At 65.7% G+C, this 19325-nt stretch overlaps 1 protein-coding gene across 4 annotated transcripts; it reads right to left on the bottom strand.

Annotated features, from left to right (window-relative positions):
• On the bottom strand, positions 1–19083 carry UBTD1 (ubiquitin domain containing 1). 4 transcript variants are annotated; one of them, XM_077823360.1, is made up of 4 exons: positions 18938–19060; positions 15951–16105; positions 4083–4310; positions 1–1009 (listed from the first exon to the last, which is right to left on the bottom strand). In XM_077823360.1, the coding sequence occupies exons 3-4, from the start codon at positions 4255–4257 to the stop codon at positions 624–626; spliced, it is 561 nt and encodes a 186-aa protein (XP_077679486.1). In that variant the 5' UTR covers positions 4258–4310; positions 15951–16105; positions 18938–19060; the 3' UTR covers positions 1–623. The 4 variants fall into 4 exon arrangements, with proteins under 4 accessions (XP_077679486.1, XP_077679483.1, XP_077679485.1 ...); XM_077823357.1 differs by lacking the exon at positions 15951–16105 and having other exon boundaries at positions 18938–19083; XM_077823359.1 differs by lacking the exon at positions 18938–19060 and having other exon boundaries at positions 15951–16655.
• Positions 19084–19325: the final 242 nt, after the last annotated feature.

The raw sequence follows: 19325 nt of genomic DNA, 5'->3' as shown, positions 1-19325 counted from the left end.
GAAGCTAAAAAGGCTTTATTGATAAATATGGAGACCCATAGACACCGGGAGAGCTGCCCCCTACCCGGCTGGGAGGTGCCAGGCGACAGGCGGCAGGGCAGAGTGCCCAGGCTGGTTCACCACAGGAGCCAGGCTCAGGAGGGCAGCCCGAGGTGCCAGGCGCCGTGGGCACTGCAGGGTCCCTGGGAACGCGGCTCCCACAGGAAGTGGTTTGGTCTCAAACCTCTAAACCATTTTATGACAGTGTCCAAGTGCCGATGGGGTGAGACAGGCCCCACACACCCCAAGGCGCCGTGCCCACCCTGGCAGCCCTTCCTGAGACTGACCTCCAGGGAAAGGGCTTTGACGGGGCAGCTGTGTTCTGATGCCAGCAAGCCCCCAGCCCGCGGCTGCAGCGGGGCACGGGGGGCAGCAGCAGGCACGAAGGGGCGGGGAGGATCGACGCAGAGGCGAGCGTGAGCCCCGCCGTGCGGCTCTGCCCAGGGCTGCGTGCCCAGCTGTGCCCGGCAGGTGACGCTCCAAGTGCTGTCGCCTCTGGGGTGGAGACTCAGTTCGCCGGCGCCGAGGGCCCCGCTGGCTTTCCCTGGGGCCCAGCAGCCCCTGCGCCCGTCAGCCGGCCCGGCTCAGTTCCTGGGCACCAGCGGCTGGTTCACGATCACCTGGATGACAAAGTCCTTCTGGATCTTGGCTTCATGCAGCCGCGTGCGGTCCGTCAGCAGCTTGCCGGAGAAGAACCAGCGCTGCCAGCCCGGCTCGATGCCCTCCTGGGCCTGCAGCTGCTTCTTCAGCTGCCCCACGGTGTCGGCCACGCTGGCGCTCAGCCGCAGGTCCTTGCCGGTGGAGAGCCGCACCTTGAGCGGGAACTCGCGCCGGGGGCTGGGTGCAGGCTCCGGGGGCTCCGTGCTCTCGTCGCTGCCCCGCTCCAGTATGAGGTTGGCAGGTGGCGCCAGGCAGTACACGGGTAGCTGGTAGCGGTTCCCCAGCTCATCGTAGCACTCAGTTAGGGACCCTGCCGGGGAGCCAGAGACACCAGCGAAGTGGTGAGGGGAAGGAGCTGGAGGCAGATACAGCACGGGCAGAAGCCACCAACAACACAGACCCCTCTGCTGGTGCCCCTCAATCCCGACCCACAGACCCTGCTAGCCCAGTCCTGGGGTCCCGCTGTGACGAAGTGGGACTGTTCTTAATGTTTCCTCTGAATAGTGTGGGGGTGCCTCAGTTTCCCCTAGGCAGTTCTTAAGTATCTAGGGGGTGGGGTAAGGGTGTATGATCATTGCAGAGCCCTAGAGGGCAGGTGTATGCAGGGGTCTGGACACAGAGAATGGCCGACACCCTGTTTCCTGGCAACTGATGGCCTGGACCCTTCCCCCCTGCAAGGTGAGAGCTAAAGGGTTGGAGAACAAAGGAATCAGGTGACCTCCTGGCCCGGGAAAGGAACAAAGCCCAGAGGAGGAGGGGCTGGGGGGAGTTTCAGTTTGGGGCTGGCTGGGACATGGAGTGAAGGGCAGACGTGATGGTCTGGCTCGCTGCCCCCCAGAATGGACCCAGCTGAGGGGTCCTGTTCTCTGCACCTACAAGCTTTGTTTTAGACCATGTTCCTGTCGTCTAATAAACCTCTGTTTTACTGGCTGGCTGAGAGTCCCGTCTGACTGTGGAGTTGGGGGGCAGGACCCTCTGGCTTCCCCAGGACCCCACCTGAGCGGACTCGCTGGGGGAAGTGCACGGAGGGGCAGAGGAGGCTGAATGCTCCGAGGTCAGACCCAGGAAGGTGGAAGCTGTGTGAGCTGTGTGTCCTGCAGACAGGCTGCTCACAGAAAGGAGACTTCCCCAGAGTCCTGCCTGGCGTCATGGGGAGCAGTTCCAGAGCATCGCCCAGGGATTCCATGACACCCCCTGCCCCCAAAATAGCTCTGACGGTGCTCCTCAATCCCAACCTGCAGCCCGAAGGTATTCCAGCCCAGAACACCCAAAATCCACCTCCTGAAGCTCTTCCCCCCACCCCCCCGCACCCTTTCCCTGCCCCTACAGACCTCCCAGCCCCAGGAGAAGTGTGGCCTTTCAGGCACCATGGCTCAGTGCCAGCGGTCAGATAGATTCTCCTTTTGGGATCTGAGAGCTGGCTGGGGGAGCTGGGGCTCCGGGACTAGACACAGCCAGGACCCCCCGAGCCGCACAGCTCTGGGGCTCTTCATTTCAGTCTGGGAGAAGCCACCGGCCCGAGCCACATGAGCTGCCCACGTGCCTGGAGCTGAGCCGAGGGAGACCCCAATCCCAGGTGGGGTGAGTGGGTTCCGGGAGCCTCTCCCCCCAGCACCCCGACAGCGGGGCTGGGGCACAGGGAGCCCCTGCAGGCAGATAGTCTGTGTCCAGTGTGACACTGCCCCATATTCATCTATCAATGGAAAAGTTACAATTTGCTGAATATGATTATCCTATTTGTAGGCATGTATCATTTGTGTGTCTGGAGTTATGACTATTAACCTTGTATCTGTATTTCAGATGAGCTTGCTCTGGGTCACACCCACAGCTAACCTTTCAGGTACAATAGGGAAGAAGCTAGACAGTGCTAATGGCCCATCCGTGGAAACAATGGGCCATGGGAAAGGCTTGTCCTCACCTGGGGACCCTTCAGACAGCCTATGGATAATGGCTGCTATGACTCGGGGAGACATGCAAGGGCATGTGACCAGACCACATGATACTGAACTCCATTTTGGTACCTGTATTTTTCCATAAACTGAGCTGGGCACTTGGCTTGGATCTAAGGAGTTCCCGCCGTATGGAAAAACTAAAAGGGGGAAGTGACATCACCAAGGAGCCTCACTCCCTCTACAACTCAACACCTGGAAACACCTGAGGAACAAAGACTGAACTGGGGGAAGTGCTACTCCCAGGCTGGAAGAGAGGGTTCCTGCCTGTGTACAGAGCATCTACAAATGGCTTGTACTAGCTCACAGGGTGAGACACTGTTTGATTCAAATCCTATCTAGTATATTAGGCTTAGATTGCATTTTTGTTTATTTGCTGGGTAATCTACTTTGATTTGTTTGCTATCATTTATAGTCACTTAAAATCTATCTTTCTGTAGTTAATAAACCTATTTTATGTTTTATCTTAACCAGTCTGTTTTTGGGTGAAGCATTAGGGAATCTCAGCTCTGTAACAAAGGCTGGTGCATGTCTTCCCCACATCGAGGGGGAAGCAGACTAATTAATGAGCTTGCACCGTACAGACCCCTGTGTAGGATGGTATAATTCTGGGTTTATACTCCAGTAGGGGTGCAAGGCTCGGGAGCTGGAACACTGGCTGGTGCCTCCATTGTTGGTCCATGAGTGGCTTAGGTAAAGCACTCAGGTGACTCAGTTGGGTGTGTGGTGCCCCTGTGGTTGTGTTGGATGATAACAGGGCCCGGAGGGGTGGGCTGTGTGTCATCAGCAGAGCAGTTTGAGAAGCCAGCCCAGCTGAATGGTTTGGGGGCACAGCGGTTCCAACAGCTTCCAGGCTTCACCCTGGAGGTAGAGCCCATCTCAGCCACCCCCACCAGCAGGCTCCAGAGGCTTCCCCAGTGCAGGGCCCACTCCTGGGTCACCCCCCCGGCCAACATGCCCTGCCTTGGGGCGGCCCAGCGCAGAGGGGAAGGGACACAGTCAGCCGTGGCTGCCCTGCTGACGAGGGGCAGGGCAGTTAGTGTCATGGGGCCCCTGGGATGAGCTGCCCCCCTGAACCCTCCCACCCTGCTGTGCAGGCACCAGTCCCCTCCCTCAGCCCTCTTTCAATTCTTACTGGCCCCACTGGTGTCTACCCCTGCACAGGGAGAGGAATCTGTCTGCCCTCCAGCGGTTCTCCTGCAGCACTGCATCCCCCGCCCTGCCCGTGGGTCCAAAGCCCGGGCCCCCATTCTGATCCCACCCCATTAGCCCCTGCCCGCCATATGTCACCATCTTGCCCCTCTGGCCCCAAGTCCCTGCCCCATGCCCCCTCCCACCCTGCTGGCCTGAAGTTCCTGTCCCCCTCCCCCCTCAGGTCCCCATCCTGCCTGATGTGTCCGCCCCCCTCCCGCCCCCCGTCCTCATCCTGCCTACCATGGGGCAGGGTGATGCTGGCACCATCCAGGATGGCCTGGGCCAGCCCATGGTCGTTGGCCTCCACAGCGTAGGCAGCCGCCTTCAGGGCATCCCAGATCTCCTTGCGGCCCTCGAAGGCGGGCGCCGTGTCCCAGAACTCGTCCCGCTTGCTGCGCAGCTGGCCGTCCGTCATGGGGTAGTCGCTCTTCCACTTGGGCCGCTCCTTCCGCAGGGGCTCATTGCGGCCTGTGGGGGGGGGACAGAGAGCTCAGCAGGGACCCCGAGCCAGCACCCACCTGGAGACCCTGCCCCCCTGTCCCCATCACAGCTGGGCCAGCACCTGCCTGCAGACCCTGCCCCCTGGTGCCCCTGCCCCCATCACAGCTGGGCCAGCACCCACCTGGAGACCCCTGCCCCTGGCACAGCTGGCCCAGCACCTACCTGCAGACCCCTGCCCCCGGCACAGCTGGACCAGCACCTGCCTGCAGACCCTGCCCCCCTGCCCCTGGCACAGCTGGACCAGCACCTGCCTGCAGACCCTGCCCCCCTGGTGCCCCTGCCCCCGGCACAGCTGGGCCAGCACCCGCCTGCGGACCCCTGCCCCCAACACAGCTGGGGCAGCACCTGCCTGCAGACCCCTGCCCCCGGCACAGCTGGGCCAGCACCCGCCTGCGGACCCCTGCCTTCCCCCACGCAGAAGGGACACCCCACAGGCACCAGGCAGAGCTGGGGCACACCAGCCCCTCCTGAAGGGGAACCGAGCTGGGCACATCCCAGGGACCCGTCCCCCAGCGCAGTGTTCAGCCCGGTGCGCTGAGACCAGCCCCCCTCTCTCTCTCTCTCTCTCTCTCTCTCTGTGTTGGGCTGAGGCCACCTGCACGAGCTGGGGACTCCCTGGGTTGCCCTGCCCCACAAGCAGGAAGGGGGGGCACTGGGGCAGGAGGCATTGGGACATGCCAGGGCAGGGAAAGGGGTGGGAGGAGCTTCAGGTGGTAGATATTGAGTGTTCTGGGCTGGGCTATTGGGGGCGGAGGGTTGGGAGTGAGGGGCAACAGCAGAGCTTGGGGGGGGTGTGGGGCACTGGCAGAGCTGGGGGGGGAGCCCAGGGCTGGGGTATTGGGGGCTGTGGGTCAGGAGTGAGGGCCAGTATTCCTGAGGTCCCAGGGGCCCTGTCCAGCCCCATTGCAGGGCACAGCAGCGGTCCACAAACCAGCCCCCTCGGTGGCTCTCCGTCAGGGCAGAGGGGGTCACAGGTCCCTGATTGCCCTGCTAACAGGAACGTGTGCAGGTCCCACCCTCGGGAGAGGCCTGACTGGGAGCCCTGGCCGGAAGCAGGCGCCCCTGCCCCCCGCCAGGCAGCTGCTCTAATCCTGCCCTGCCAGGCGGCTGCAGTGACTTAGAGGCCCCTGGCCAAGGGCAATATTTATAGCTCAGGGAATTAGCCGGAGTCAGAGCGTGGGGATTATCGGGCTCACCCACTCCTGGGGGCAGGGGAGGAGCAGACAAGAAAGGATGCACTGGCACTAATGTATGGGGCTGCCGGGACTCCTGGGTTCTCTATCTGCCTGCCATGTGTGACCTTGGGCAAGTCACTCCCTCATGCCTCAGTTTCCCCATCTGTAGAACAGGCATGGTGCCCCCTGCCCCCCAGGGACAAGGTGGGAGGCGTAACTCACTCACAAGTACAGAGAGGGACCGGCTGCTGGCCAGGGCACCCTCACCAGGGGACTGACGCCAGGCCTTCACAAGGGAGATGCACAGGGACCAGTGGGGCCCTGGAGCCATGTGCATAGTAGGGGTCCCAAAAGCCAGGGAACAAGCCGTGCAGGTGCAGCCTGGCAGCCAGCTGGCTGCTTGGTATTGTGACTTCGAGCCCAGGTCACGGGGACCAGGGCACACGCATGGCCATGACTGCACAAAGAGGCGGGCACTGCCCCCCCCCGGGCTCCTCTTGCTCTGTGTTCGGGGGCTGCAGGGCACGCAGGGAAAGGCTGTTTCGGGGTGTCTGTACAGGGCACGTTAGACAGCTGGGTTTTCCCTCAGAGACCATGGGCACGGCTGGGTAAGCCAGTCAGTGCATGGCAGTGACCTGCTTTGAGTGCTGGATGTTCAAATCCACCCTGCAGTTATGGGGATAGCACCAGGGCAGGGAGAGCAGGGGGCACCTGTCAGGGGGCTGCCGCCCAGGGAAGGGGGTGCCGAGGGCAGGAGTCCCAGCCCCCCATGCTCTGCAGCCCATGTCAGAGGCCAGGCTCCCCTGAGAGGGAGCAAGGCAGCTCCGCCAGGCCAGGTGCCGTGTGGCACCATGCGTGTGTGTGTGTGTCACGCGGCTGGGCTGAGGCCACCTGCACTAGCTGGGGGCTCCCTGGGTCGCCCTGTCCCACAAGCAGGAAGGGGGGGCATTGGGGCAGGAGGCATTGGGACATGCCCGGGCAGGGAAAGGGGTGGGAGGAGCTTCAGGTGGTAGATATTGACAACCAGGGCAGAGATCACAGAGCCCTGGGCTGGGCCGGCTGCGTCAGGGCTGCGGGGGACTCTGAAGGGCGAAGGCGGGGGGGGAGAGCAGCTGCAGCCAGGACTCATCCTCGCCCCGGCGCTCCGGTGGCTGAGCGCAGCCCGCCCACAGGCCCAGCCTGTACCAGCCCCCTGCCCTCCAGACACCGGCTCCGCGGGCCCCGCTCGGCCAGGGAACACTGGCATGATGCCCGCGGAGCAGCCTGTGTGGGCTGTGAAGAGAGACCTGGGCCCAGCCCCGGTGCTTGTGCCGATGGCCACCTCACCCCCAGCCCACCGGGAGGCCGGGCTCCAGCGCAGCCCCCCCCCCCCCCCGAGGGCCGCAGGACGCGCACGATCCCCCCACGGCTGAAGAGGGCAGCCGAGCCTGTCTCCAGCCCCATGCCCTGGCAGTCGGCTCCAGCTCGCACAGAGAAGGGGCCCTGCCCCCACCACCCCAGCCTGAATTCAAGCGCTGCTCTGAGACCAGACTAGTTCTGGGCCCCGGGTCGCTCCGACACACTGCCCCATGCACGGCCCGGAGATCACCGCAGCCAGGCCACAGCTGGGCCCTGGGCAGGCAAACCTGGCCCTTCCCTGCTCCCTCAGCGCTGCCATGAGGCACAGGACACCCCATCCCCAAAGCGAGCCCAGCTCCGCCATGGGTTGGAGCCACAAGCCCAGTGTCAGGCCACGAGCGCAGCCCCGGCGGCTCTGGGATCCTCCGAGAGGGGCCGGGGAGACAGGCCCTGCACTCCCCCACCCTGGCCAGAGTCGGGGCCCCCTCGCTGCAGGGCTCTGTGCCACAGCAGAGAAAGGACACCAGGGCCCCTGGCCGTCACAGCCTGGGCTGCCCTCGCCCCTCGCCGGCTCCAGACGCCCCGGCTGTAAGACCTGGCTGCAGGGAAGGTGGAGCTAGGATCCAATTCCCTTTCAAGACCCAGTATAGCGACCGCCAGTGGGCCAGCACCCAGGCAGCAGGTCCCGCCACGGGGGAGCCGGGCATGGGGCCAACCACATCCACATCCCTCTGCACCCCTGGGCTGCTCAGCGCCCGCAGCCACCACAGCTCCCGCCAGTGTCAGGTGAGTTCAGCTCCAGCCCAGCAGGGCCAACCCAGCTCCTCCTCCCCAGACACAGCCTCGCGGATTGCGCTGCGGGGGCCAGGGACTGTCGGGCGAAGGCCTTCAAAGGCCGAGGTCTTGCCTGCCCGGCCTGGGCATCAGAGCCAGGGTTTGTGCCGCTCACAACTCCCTCGCGCCCCAGAAGCAGCTGCATTTCTGACGGGCGCTGGACTCCTGCAGGGCAGAGCACTGGGGAAGTCTCGGGCGCTGGAAGGGCGCTGCCAACCCCAGGGCTGGCCAGGGCGGCTCCCTGCACCACCCAGCGCTTTGGTTTGTGTGGAGCGCTACGGGACCAGCCGGCCACCGCTCCCTCTCTGTTCCCATCACCGGGGGATGGCCAGAAGCCGACACCGAGCACGGGCCCAGGCCAGGCAGCCGCGCCAGGCCAGCGCTGGAGCAGACAGGGCGGACGGTCAGTGAGAGACGTGGGAACAGCGAACTGTGCCCCGTGCAGGCAGGCCCCGCAGGGAGCCAGGCCCAGGTAGGCCCCGCAGGGAGCCAGGCCCAGGTAGGCAGGGACGCAGGAGTTAAGCCTGTTCTATTTATCGCGGTCTCTAATCGCCTTGTGCCGTTCGATGCCTGGCCCGGGCAGCCCCCACCCCCTCGGCAGCTCCCAGGGCCTCCCGCAGGAAAACCAAGACAGGTTGGGCCACTTCTTGCGCTTGGGGCCAGGCCAACAGGATCCAGGCAGCTCGCCCTCCACTCTGCTCCCCACCCCTCCTAGCACTGGCATCACCGACAGCAGCGGGTCCGGATCCCCAGCCAGTGACGTCACTCCCCACAGTGCTGGGGACGGCCGAAGCGCGACCAATCCCTGGCCCCTGTGGAATGAGACCGGCTCTGCAGAGACCCAGCACCCATACATGCCCCCCGGTCTGGTACCTCACCAGCTAGGGCAGCGCATGGGGAGTTGTAGGGCAGGGGCTTGGCCCCAGGCTGGCCCCATGGACTCGGTGTAGAGGTGTGATGAAGCAGGACTGTTCTTAATGTTTCCTCTGAATAGTGTGGGGGTGCCTCAGTTTCCCCTAGGCAGTTCTTAAGTATCTAGGTGGTGGGGTAAGGGTGTATGATCATTGCAGAGCCCTAGAGGGCAGGTGTGTGCAGGGGTCTGGACACAGACAATGGCCGACACCCTGTTTCCTGGCCACTGATGGCCTGGGCCCTTCCCCCCTGCAAGGTGAGAGCTAAAGGGTTGGAGAACAAAGGAATCCGGTGACCTCCTGGCCTGGGAAAGGGACAAAGCCCAGAGGAGGAGGGGCTGGAGGGAGTTTCAGTTTGAGGCTGGCTGGGACATGGAGTGAAGGGCAGACGTGGTTGTCTGGCTCACTGCCCCCCAAAATGGACCCAGCTGAGGAGGCCGGTTCTCTGCACCTACAAGCTCTGTTTTAGACCAAGTTCCTGTCGTCTAATAAACCTATTTTCCTGGCTGGCTGAGAGTCGCGTCTGACTGTGGAGTTGGGGGGCAGCACCCTCTGGCCCCCCCAGGACCCTGCCTGGGCGGACTCGCTGTGGGAAGCGCACAGAGGGGCAGAGGATGCTGAGTGCTCCGAGGTCAGACCCAGGAAGGTGGAAGCTGGGTGAGCTGTGTGTCCTGCAGACAGGCTGCTCCCCAAGAGGAGACTTCCCCAGAGTCCTGCCTGGCTTCGTAAGGAGCCCTTCCAGAGCATCGCCCGGGGACTCCGTGACAAGAGGTGTCTCCAGGGGGCTGCAGTCAGTTTGTAGCTGCCACATCCCAGGGTCCCTGGCTAGCCCAGCAGAGACAGCAAGGGCAGGCTGGGGGCTGGGCTGCTGCAGGGCATGTGGGGGGCAGAGGCTGTGGGTCAGTGCCAACATGCCACTTTCCCTAGCACATGGGGAGGAGATGGAAATTCAACCCTTCCGCAGCATGCACAGGTACCAGCGGGCCCAGGCTGCTACCCTGGCACATGGAGAGATCCCTCAGCAGGAAGTGATGCTGGGAGCCCTCCACACCCAGCCCCCTGGCGCACACCAGCTCTGGGGGGAGAGGCTGCAGGGCACGCTGCCTCCTGCTGGTTCCCCTTGCTCATGCAGCAGCAGGCAGCTTTGCACAGGGCAGCGCTGGGCATGGCCCCTCTGGGCCAGCACTGACCCCAGTGCTCCAGCCCCGCACTAGGGCCGGCGGCTCAGCGAGGGGGGCACTCTCCTCTGAGTCAGGGCACCGGGGAGCATGAGCCATTGTTAAACAGCTCCGAGCCATTCTCGCAAGACCGGGGAAATGCCACGCTGGCTCCCCGACATCCCTGCAGCTTCAAGGGAGACACTTGCCTGAAAGCTGTTGTCTGTTGCACAGCACTACCAACAGAGCGGATGGTGCTAGGGTAGGTGAGCTCGGCAGCCTGTGGAACTCACCGACACAGGAGGTTACTCAGGCAGGAAGCCCCAAACTGATACAGCAGGTACCTGGCTAAGGATGGCAGCTGGGATAGTCATTGCGGGGCTGGAACTAGGCACCTGTCTGCAGGAGTCTGGGGCAAACCCTGCAGGATGCAAGTGCCAGGCACAGATGTGGGACAGGGACTGGCACTGGGAGTTTTGTAACCAAGGGTGCCAGGCCAAGAGCCACGTGGGGTAGCCCACCAGGCGGTGGGTCTGTGCCCCCAGTCTTCTGCTTCTGGAGCGGGGTCCCAGAGCTGTGCGCACCAGGGGCAGACGTGGCCGGAGGTCCCTCAGCATCCCGGGAGGAAGCACATGCAGCCTGGGGGTGGTCCTGCTGGCTTCACGTTACTGAGGAGCCCCGTGGCCATACAGCGGCAGGTTTCCTTGCCCTGGGGGCTCTCGCCCTCTCTGGGAGTGGAGGGAGCTGACTGTACCAGCTCCCGCAGGAGTCCAGCAGACACGTCTGTGTGCTCAGGGCTCTCTGCACTCGGCCCGGGGCCACAGCCAGGTGCGGGGACCAGGTGACCAGTGGTCTCAAGCTGCAGTGGGGGAAGTCTAGGCTGGATATTAGGAAACACTCTTTCACTAGGAGGGTGGTGAAGCCCTGGAATGCGTTACCTAGGGAGAGGGTGGAATCTCCTTCCTTAGAGGTGTTTAAGGCCCAGCTTGACCAAGCCCTGTCTGGGATGATTTTTAGTTGGGGCTGGTCCTGCTTTGAGCAGGGGTGGGACTAGATGACTCCTGAGGTCCCTGTGAGGATGTGACTCAGCAGGGAGGGGGGAGTGTTGACCTGGGAATGTGCCCTGGGGATGGGAGACCTGAGAGCCTGTCACCTGAGCAGGGAGGGGGAGGTAACACCTCTGCCCAGGAATGTGAAGACAGGCTGCAGGAGGGAGCCTGCTGGGGGGGTTTAGTTTCAGTTTGGGGCTGGGTGGAGGAACGCAGGGAACCCCAGGGCTGGGGTCTAAGCTCGCTGCTCCCCCAGAAGGACTTGACTGAGAGGTCCTGGGTGTGCCCACAACCTCTGTTTCAGACTGTGTTCCTGTTGTCCAATAAACCTTCTGTTTTACTGGCTGGCTGAGAGTCTCAGTGAATCCCTGGAAGAGGGGTGCAGGGCCCGGACTCCCCCACACTCCGTGACAGTCCCTTCCAACCCTGATCTTCTAGGATTTCCATCGCCGTGGGAACGCCCCATCTCCAAGCAGCGGTAGCTAAGGCGACAGAGGCATCACTCCATTGGCTGAGCCACGTCCACACTGGGTTGGGTTGGCATAGCCATGGTGCTGGGCGGGGGGGGGGGGGGGGGAATCTCTCACACTCTCAGCAACTTAGCTACGGCATAGACCAGGCCTAGCATCAAGCACTGGGGCTCCCAGTCTGTCCCCCGACGGATCCATCCCCAGCAGGGAGCTGTTCCTCACACTCCTGGTTCCCCGTAGTCTCCTCCCAGGACACCTGGGTCTCAGCCTGTGGGGAGTCCCGGGGGATTTTACACACACGGGGGCAAGAACTCCAGACACACTTGAACCCTATGCAGTGACTCAGCAGCAACAGATTCACTGTGTTCAGCCTAGCTCCCGAGAGGGAGCCACCCCCATGAACCCTCCCTACAACAGCTGTTGTCAGAAGCTGCCCCCGGGCCTGGGTCTGATCAAGCCAGGCTGGAACCCAGGCAGGACGCTGCAGCCCCTCACCCCAGCGTAGCTGCAGCAAGTGGGTCCATCTTTCCCCAGCCCTGCCAGAGGGCGCCCCTGGCCCTGCGCTCTCCCCTGACGAGCCCCATGCTGCTCCAGCCTGGCAGAAGGGAGATCACAAGCCAGCTGTCGGCTCACTGTAAACCTTGCCAGGCCCGGCCGGCTCCCCGCTTGTCCAGAGACCAGCCCCTTTATTGCGCAGAGAGACAATCTGCAGCAGGCACGCTGCCCCTGGGAGGAACATTATCCAAGCCAGGGGGAGTGGCAGCAGGTGCCACCCCAGGACTGCGCCCCCCAAACCCGCAGGGAGACGTCTCGGGAGCCCAAGCAATGCTTGGAGAAGCCGCCCCGCAGGAACCGACACAGTCTCTGGGCACATCCGGGCAGCACCAACGACCCACCCGCCTTCACCTCTAGAGAGTGCTCACTAGCCTGGGCCCCAGCTCACTAGGGCCCCAGCTCACCCCTTGCCCTGCAGGAGCCCCTAGCGCTGCGCACCTCTGGAGCCAAGGGAGCAGCTCGCGCTATGGAAGGAACTCTGGATCCTCCTGCCAACGCAGGGGAAACCCAGAGGGAAAAAAGGGCCCAGCCCAAGATGCCAGGTCACCAGGTGTGTGTGGGAGAGCCAAGGCATGGCAGGGCTGGAGGGGGGAGAGGCTGCTCCAGGGGGAGCAGGTTTGGCTGCCCACCTGCCCCCCTCTTCTGGGCTGGGAGTGGCACGCTCTGACCTCAGCACAACAGCCTGGGGACGAGCCCCATGAACCCTACAGTGTGACCCATGATGAACAGATCCCAGCATGCAATGCTCCACCCCGATTGTCAGCCTGGCTCACGCGTCTCCGTGGGCTGCACCCCCATCAAGCCTGCTCCATCTCACACCAGTTAGCTGCAGTCCTGGGGCTCCTGCCATGCAGTGAGAGCACTGGGGCAAGAGGCCAGGAACCAGCCCTGTCTCCCATGCACGCAGCCAGGTGCTGTCCCAGCTACTGGGACCGTCCTGCACCCCACACGCGGCGAGCGACTTTCCCCAGGAGCTCTGTGCTCCCAGCTTCACAGCCCCAAGTCCACAGGAGTCCCCTGGGGAGACTTCCCCTGCTGCCCTGTAGGAGCCCGTGGGTGGGACAGCAGGAGGAGTACTGCAGGGCAGACGTTCTGCAAGAAAACCTAAGCAGTCAGCATGTCTGGTGGGGAGCTGACGGGCTCGGGAAAGCAGAAGGTGACCCAGCCGAGGCCAGCTGGCGCTCACAGCTGGGGCCTGCAGGAATGCAGAACTGGCTTCTCCGGGAGGAGCTGCTGATCCACCCTCACTGCACTTAGATTCCCCAGCACCTCCGACTCAGACCCCAGGCCTGAATGGCAGGAGGGGTCGAGGGTCAGTCCGGCCACAGGAGTGAAGGCCTCCTCCGGGCCCCGCTCCCCCAGTGCTGCCCTTGGGGGGAGCACGTACATGGCTAAGGGAGGGCGAGCTCCCATGGGGCCAGGCAGGAGCCCAGCTGTCAGCTCAGACTCCCCAGCCTGTGGCTAAGTTCAGGTGTTTGAAAATCGAATTGGGCCTCCCTGCCCAGCTGGGGAGGGGGGGAGGACGAGGCGGGCAGCAAGAGGGCAAGGCCTAGACTCTCAGACTGGGGGCGCAAGGCGAGGCCCCCTGTTTAGGCACCTACACCAGCAGCCTGATCTCCCCATGGCTTTGATGGGAGCAGGGGGCACCCAGCCCCCAGCTTTGCCCCAGGGAGCTCGGCAGCAAGGAGCTGTTTGTGAAGCACCTCGCATGGCCACACAGCTGCAAAACCAAACAGAGTACGGAGCCAGGACCCCTGGCTAATCAGTGAGGAGTCCTGCCCCACCAGGGCTCTGCAGAGGGGATAGTGCCGCGGTGGGGAGTGGCGACCCTGGGGGAAAGGAGGCAGGAGCGCAGCAGGTGGAAGGAGGGGTGGATGGGGCGCTGTTCCTGCAGCGGAGAGACGCTGCGGCATTAGAGCAGCGGCCCTGCTCCGTGCGCACAGAGAGCCCCATGCCCAATCCTACTGTACAGCTGGCACCAGGCAATGAGCTCGCAGGGTGCGCAGAGCAGGGCGAATCTGCTCACGCCTGCCACAAGCTGGGGGAAAGGCAGCGAGGACAGACCCAAGCTGGGAGAGCCCGGGCACCAATCACCCTCAGAGTCCTGCAGCCACCTTGGTACAGCCCCACTGGGCACAGCTCAGAGGCTGGGGAGAAGCAGGCCCTGGGTAAGCAGTTCCTGTCCAGCTGTGAGCAACAGCCCCCCCTCCCCCCCCGGAATGAGGCCTCTTCCCCACCGGAGCCTGGACGCTGGCACCAAGCGCCCAGCATGCCCAGCTCCTGCTCAGGAAGGCCGCAGAGCGCACACTATTCGCTGCGGGCTGCTTGGTGCCTGGACCTGGAACCCGCCGGGCTGCCTGGTGTCCAACAGCCACCTCTGGCAGTGGGCTTCCCCCAATGCCCACCTCTGCCGTGCCAGCAGCTATTAGGCAGGTCACAAGGATTTGGAAGCTGGTCAGGTCTGGGGCCCTGGCTGCTGGCATTCTCCTACAGAAAAACCCCTCTGGCTCCAAGCCTGTCCGTGCTCAGGTCCAGGAGCCATGCTGGGACTCTCCTCTCTAGGAAGATGCCGCTCACAGTCCCTGCTCCCCACCCCATGACCCCGCTGCCTGTTTCTCCTCTCCTGCTTTCCATAAACAGAGTAGTTATCCCCAGTGCCACGCAGGGGAGGGCTGTGTGACAGGAAGGGAGCGTGAGTCAGCCCCACAGCCACCCTGCCCCCAGTCCTGGCGAGGCTGGTGCATGGAATGCTTGAAGCCGCTTATCACGGGCGTAATCTGCAGTCACACCATGCAATCAATACAGCCCTCCCACAGTTCCCAAGTACACCACTAATTAAACATCACAACACCTCTACGGAGAGAGGGACAGGCAAGGATCACTTCACCCACCACTGATATGCATCCACCTCTGAGGTGCAGCATGGAGGCTGTGTAACAGCAATGGTACAAGAGCTTAGGACACAAAGCAATGCACACCACAGCCAGCTGAAACTGCAGGAGAATATAGAGACAAAGCAGTTCTTCAGTTAGAATTCAGCCAGCACACTGAGGTTCCCAAAACACTTCCCAAAAGAATCCCAGGGGATCTTTAAGGCTCATGAGCAGCAGGGGTCTCTTCCACTGAATCACGATCACAACACCCCTTCTCCCAACACTCAGTTTCCCTGCAATTCTCCCATCCAAATGTTGACCAAACCCACCCCTGCTTAGCCTACGATCTGCCAGGGTCTCAGCAGGGGACAGCCTGTCTGCAGGTCTGTGCGGGGCGGTAGATAATCAGACTTGGGTGGGTATTTGGGTTTGTTGCTAGGTGACTCAGTCTAGTCCACAAGGTTTGCACTTGCACAATCCCGACCACATGTCAACAGGAACTCCTCTGAGAACGCTTCCAATACACAACTCCAGCTGCTAGCTCTCTGGCAGCTCACGGAGAAGGGGGCTTGGAATAGCCCCCAAACAAAATTTTAAGGCCCCTGAAGCACAGGCAGAAGTGGCCCCTTTTTCCGTAGGTGGATAAAAGAGCTGGGACAGAATCTGCTGTGTTATTTTCAGGAAACGCCAAAGCAGAAAGTACCAGGAGGATCCAGCCAGCCCGGCCTGCCAGCAGAACAGTGTCCCATCCAAGTCCCTACTTCTGTCTCCCGCAGTAGCCAAAGCAAGGTATGGCACAGGGGTCCCAGCTGTGCAAGCCTACCCCCCGGGGGGTATTTCTCCCTGTCCCCTGCTCATCGTCAGCCTGTGTCCTGAAGCAGCAGGGTGAAGAGCACTTGGGTTTCATGCTTCCCAGGGTAATTCCTAGGAATGCTTCCTTTTTTCCCTAAGCCCCCCCTCCAAAAGGCTATTCGCACAACGATCTAGGCCCGATGGAAGCCGGACAGTCCCAGCTAACCCTGCTCCGTGCAAGAAAGGCTCGCCAGACACCAGGTAACATTACACACCCGGGCTGGATCCTGCTCCAGGTGCAAAGAGGATATACGAAGCTCCTGACTCAAACAGGGTACAAAGCACGACCAGTCCGCTGTGGCATAGGAGGCCACCCCCAGGGCAGGGCAGAATATGGTCTGGCCCTGAATGCACTGCAGGAGCTAGGCAAAGCTCTGGCTGTCTCAGATTTACCCAGCTTTTGTCTCTTTAAGGCCAGCTTCTCGCTAAAGTGCAATCCTCAGTGCGGGACATCTGGCCTCTGCCAACACAGCTCCCTGACACTGGGGGACAGGCCGCCGCGAGCAGCTCTTTTGGAGAGCCCCGTCGTGCCCCCCTCAGCAGTCCCGCTGCAGGGAAGTGACAGGTAGCATCACGTCTGACTTGTCCATGGCTGGGGCAGTGAACGCAGTTTCTGGGCATGGCTTGGCTGGCATGGCGCTAGGTGCTGTCACTCTCCCGGCGCTGACCCACACAGGCTGCACATGCCTCTTTGACATGCGTGTGTACATGGATTGCACACGGCCCCATTACACAGGGCAGACTCCTGAGGCTGTCCTGGTACCCTGAGCGCCAGCCACACGTGGGAGCTGCCTCACACCCAGCTATGAAGCCCAGAGGCTGGGCTGCTGGGTTTCTCCGGCAGGGCTGGGGGTGGTTTGGGTCCCCGTTGGTCAGACAGCCTCGCCGCTCTGACCCCGGGGGACCCAAGCGGAGCAGGGTGCTGTGCCAGCCGGGGTCCGCGCCCGGCGGGTGAGGGAGTCGCAAGCCTGAAGTAGGAGCCCAGAGCTCAGGGATGGTGGCTAAGTAGCCGGCTGGGGAGACCCCCCCTCCCCACGCGGGGTGCCCGGGAGGGGCTGTCACGGGACCCGGCTGGGGAGACCCCCCCCCCACGCGGGGTGCCCGGGACGGGGGCTGTCACGGGAGCCGGGACGGGGCCGGGGGGGGGGCTGTCACGGGAGCCGGGACGGGGCCGGGGGGGGGGGCTGTCACGGGAGCCGGGACGGGGCCGGGACGGGGCCGGGGGGGGGCTGTCACGGGAGCCGGGACGGCCGGGGGGGGAGCGGGGGGGGGGCTGTCACGGGAGCCGGGACGGCCGGGGGGGGGAGCGGGGGGGGGGCTGTCACGGGAGCCGGGACGGCCGGGGGGGGGAGCTGTCACGGGAGCCGGGACGGCCGGGGGGGGGAGCTGTCACGGGAGCCGGGACGGCCGGGGGGGGGGAGCTGTCACGGGAGCCGGGACGGCCGGGGGGGGGAGCTGTCACGGGAGCCGGGACGGCCGGGGGGGGGAGCTGTCACGGGAGCCGGGACGGCCAGGGGGGGGGAGCTGTCACGGGAGCCGGGACGGCCGGGGGGGGGAGCTGTCACGGGAGCCGGGACGGCCGGGGGGGGGAGCTGTCACGGGAGCCGGGACGGGGCCGGGACGGGGCCGGGGGGGGGCTGTCACGGGAGCCGGGACGGGGCCGGGACGGGGCCGGGGGGGGGCTGTCACGGGAGCCGGGACGGGGCCGGGGGGGGGAGCGGGGGGGGGGCTGTCACGGGAGCCGGGACGGCCGGGGGGGGGAGCGGGGGGGGGGGCTGTCACGGGAGCCGGGACGGCCGGGGGGGGGGAGCGGGGGGGGGGTGTCACGGGAGCCGGGACGGCCGGGGGGGGGGAGCGGGGGGGGGGCTGTCACGGGAGCCGGGACGGCCGGGGGGGGGAGCGGGGGGGGGGCTGTCACGGGAGCCGGGACGGCCGGGGGGGGGAGCGGGGGGGGGGCTGTCACGGGAGCCGGGACGGCCGGGGGGGGGAGCGGGGGGGGGGCTGTCACGGGAGCCGGGACGGCCGGGGGGGGGAGCGGGGGGGGGAGCTGTCACGGGAGCCGGGACGGCCGGGGGGGGGAGCGGGGGGGGGAGCTGTCACGGGAGCCGGGACGGCCGGGGGGGGGAGCGGGGGGGGGGCTGTCACGGGAGCCGGGACGGGGCCGGGACGGGGCCGGGACGGGGCTGTCACGGGAGCCGGGACGGGGCCGGGGGGGGGAGCGGGGGGGGGGCTGTCACGGGAGCCGGGACGGCCGGGGGGGGGAGCGGGGGGGGGGCTGTCACGGGAGCCGGGACGGCCGGGGGGGGGAGCGGGGGGGGGGCTGTCACGGGAGCCGGGACGGCCGGGGGGGGGAGCGGGGGGGGGGCTGTCACGGGAGCCGGGACGGCCGGGGGGGGGAGCGGGGGGGGGGCTGTCACGGGAGCCGGGACGGCCGGGGGGGGAGCGGGGGGGGGAGCTGTCACGGGAGCCGGGACGGCCGGGGGGGGGAGCCGGGACGGGGCCGGGACGGGGCCGGGGGGGGGCTGTCACGGGAGCCGGGACGGGGCCGGGACGGGGCCGGGGGGGAGCTGTCACGGGAGCCGGGACGGCCGGGGGGGGGAGCTGTCACGGGAGCCGGGACGGCCGGGGGGGGGAGCTGTCACGGGAGCCGGGACGGCCGGGGGGGGGAGCTGTCACGGGAGCCGTCACGGGAGCCGGGACGGCCGGGGGGGGGAGCTGTCACGGGAGCCGGGACGGCCGGGGGGGGGAGCTGTCACGGGAGCCGGGACGGCCGGGGGGGGGAGCTGTCACGGGAGCCGGGACGGCCGGGGGGGGGAGCTGTCACGGGAGCCGGGACGGCCGGGGGGGGGAGCTGTCACGGGAGCCGGGACGGCCGGGGGGGGGAGCTGTCACGGGAGCCGGGACGGCCGGGGGGGGGAGCTGTCACGGGAGCCGGGACGGCCGGGGGGGGGAGCTGTCACGGGAGCCGGGACGGCCGGGGGGGAAGCGGGGGGGGGGCTGTCACGGGAGCCGGGACGGCCGGGGGGGGAGCGGGGGGGGGGGCTGTCACGGGAGCCGGGCCGGCCGGGGGGGGAGCGGGGGGGCGGCTGTCACGGGAGCCGGGCCGGCCGGGGGTGGAGCGGGGGGGGGGCTGTCACGGGAGCCGGGCCGGCCGGGGGGGGAGCGGGGGGGCGGCTGTCACGGGAGCCGGGCCGGCCGGGGGGGGAGCGGGGGGGGGGGCTGTCACGGGAGCCGGGCCGGCCGGGGGGGGAGCGGTGGGGGGGCTGTCACGGGAGCCGGGCCGGCCGGGGGGGGGCTGTCCCGGGAGCCGGCCGCGCCCCCCAGCCCCCGCAGAGGCCCGGTGCGGGGCTGGCTCCCCGGGGCTCCGCGGCCCCGCTCACCTGCTCGCTTGCGGGGGTGGCGCGGGGCCGGCGGGCGCTCCCCGCGCGGCCGCCCCACGCAGCTGCCCATGGCGGAGGCTTCTGCCGCGGGGGGGCCGGTGCCCGGGCCGGGCCCTGCAGCCGCTGCCCGCCGGACCCGCACCGGCTCTGCCGGGAGAGGCCGGGGCGCTCCGCCCGCCCCGGGAGCACGTGACAGCAGCCCGCAGCACCGCCCCCGGGCCCGGCCGGGCCAATGGGAGTGTGTGTCTGGGAGGGGCAGAGTGTGACCCCGCCCCCAGGCCCGGCCGGGCCAATGGGAGTGTGTGTCTGGGAGGGGCAGAGTGTGACCCCGCCCCCAGACCGGGCCGGGCCAATGGGAGTGTGTGTGTGGGAGGGGCAGAGTGTGACC

The sequence above is a fragment of the Eretmochelys imbricata genome, chromosome 7 (assembly GCF_965152235.1).
Source record: "Eretmochelys imbricata isolate rEreImb1 chromosome 7, rEreImb1.hap1, whole genome shotgun sequence".
Taxonomy (NCBI): domain Eukaryota; kingdom Metazoa; phylum Chordata; order Testudines; family Cheloniidae; genus Eretmochelys; species Eretmochelys imbricata.
The sequence above is the reverse complement of the archived record's forward strand: the minus strand, read 5'-3'. Positions and strand labels throughout refer to the sequence as shown.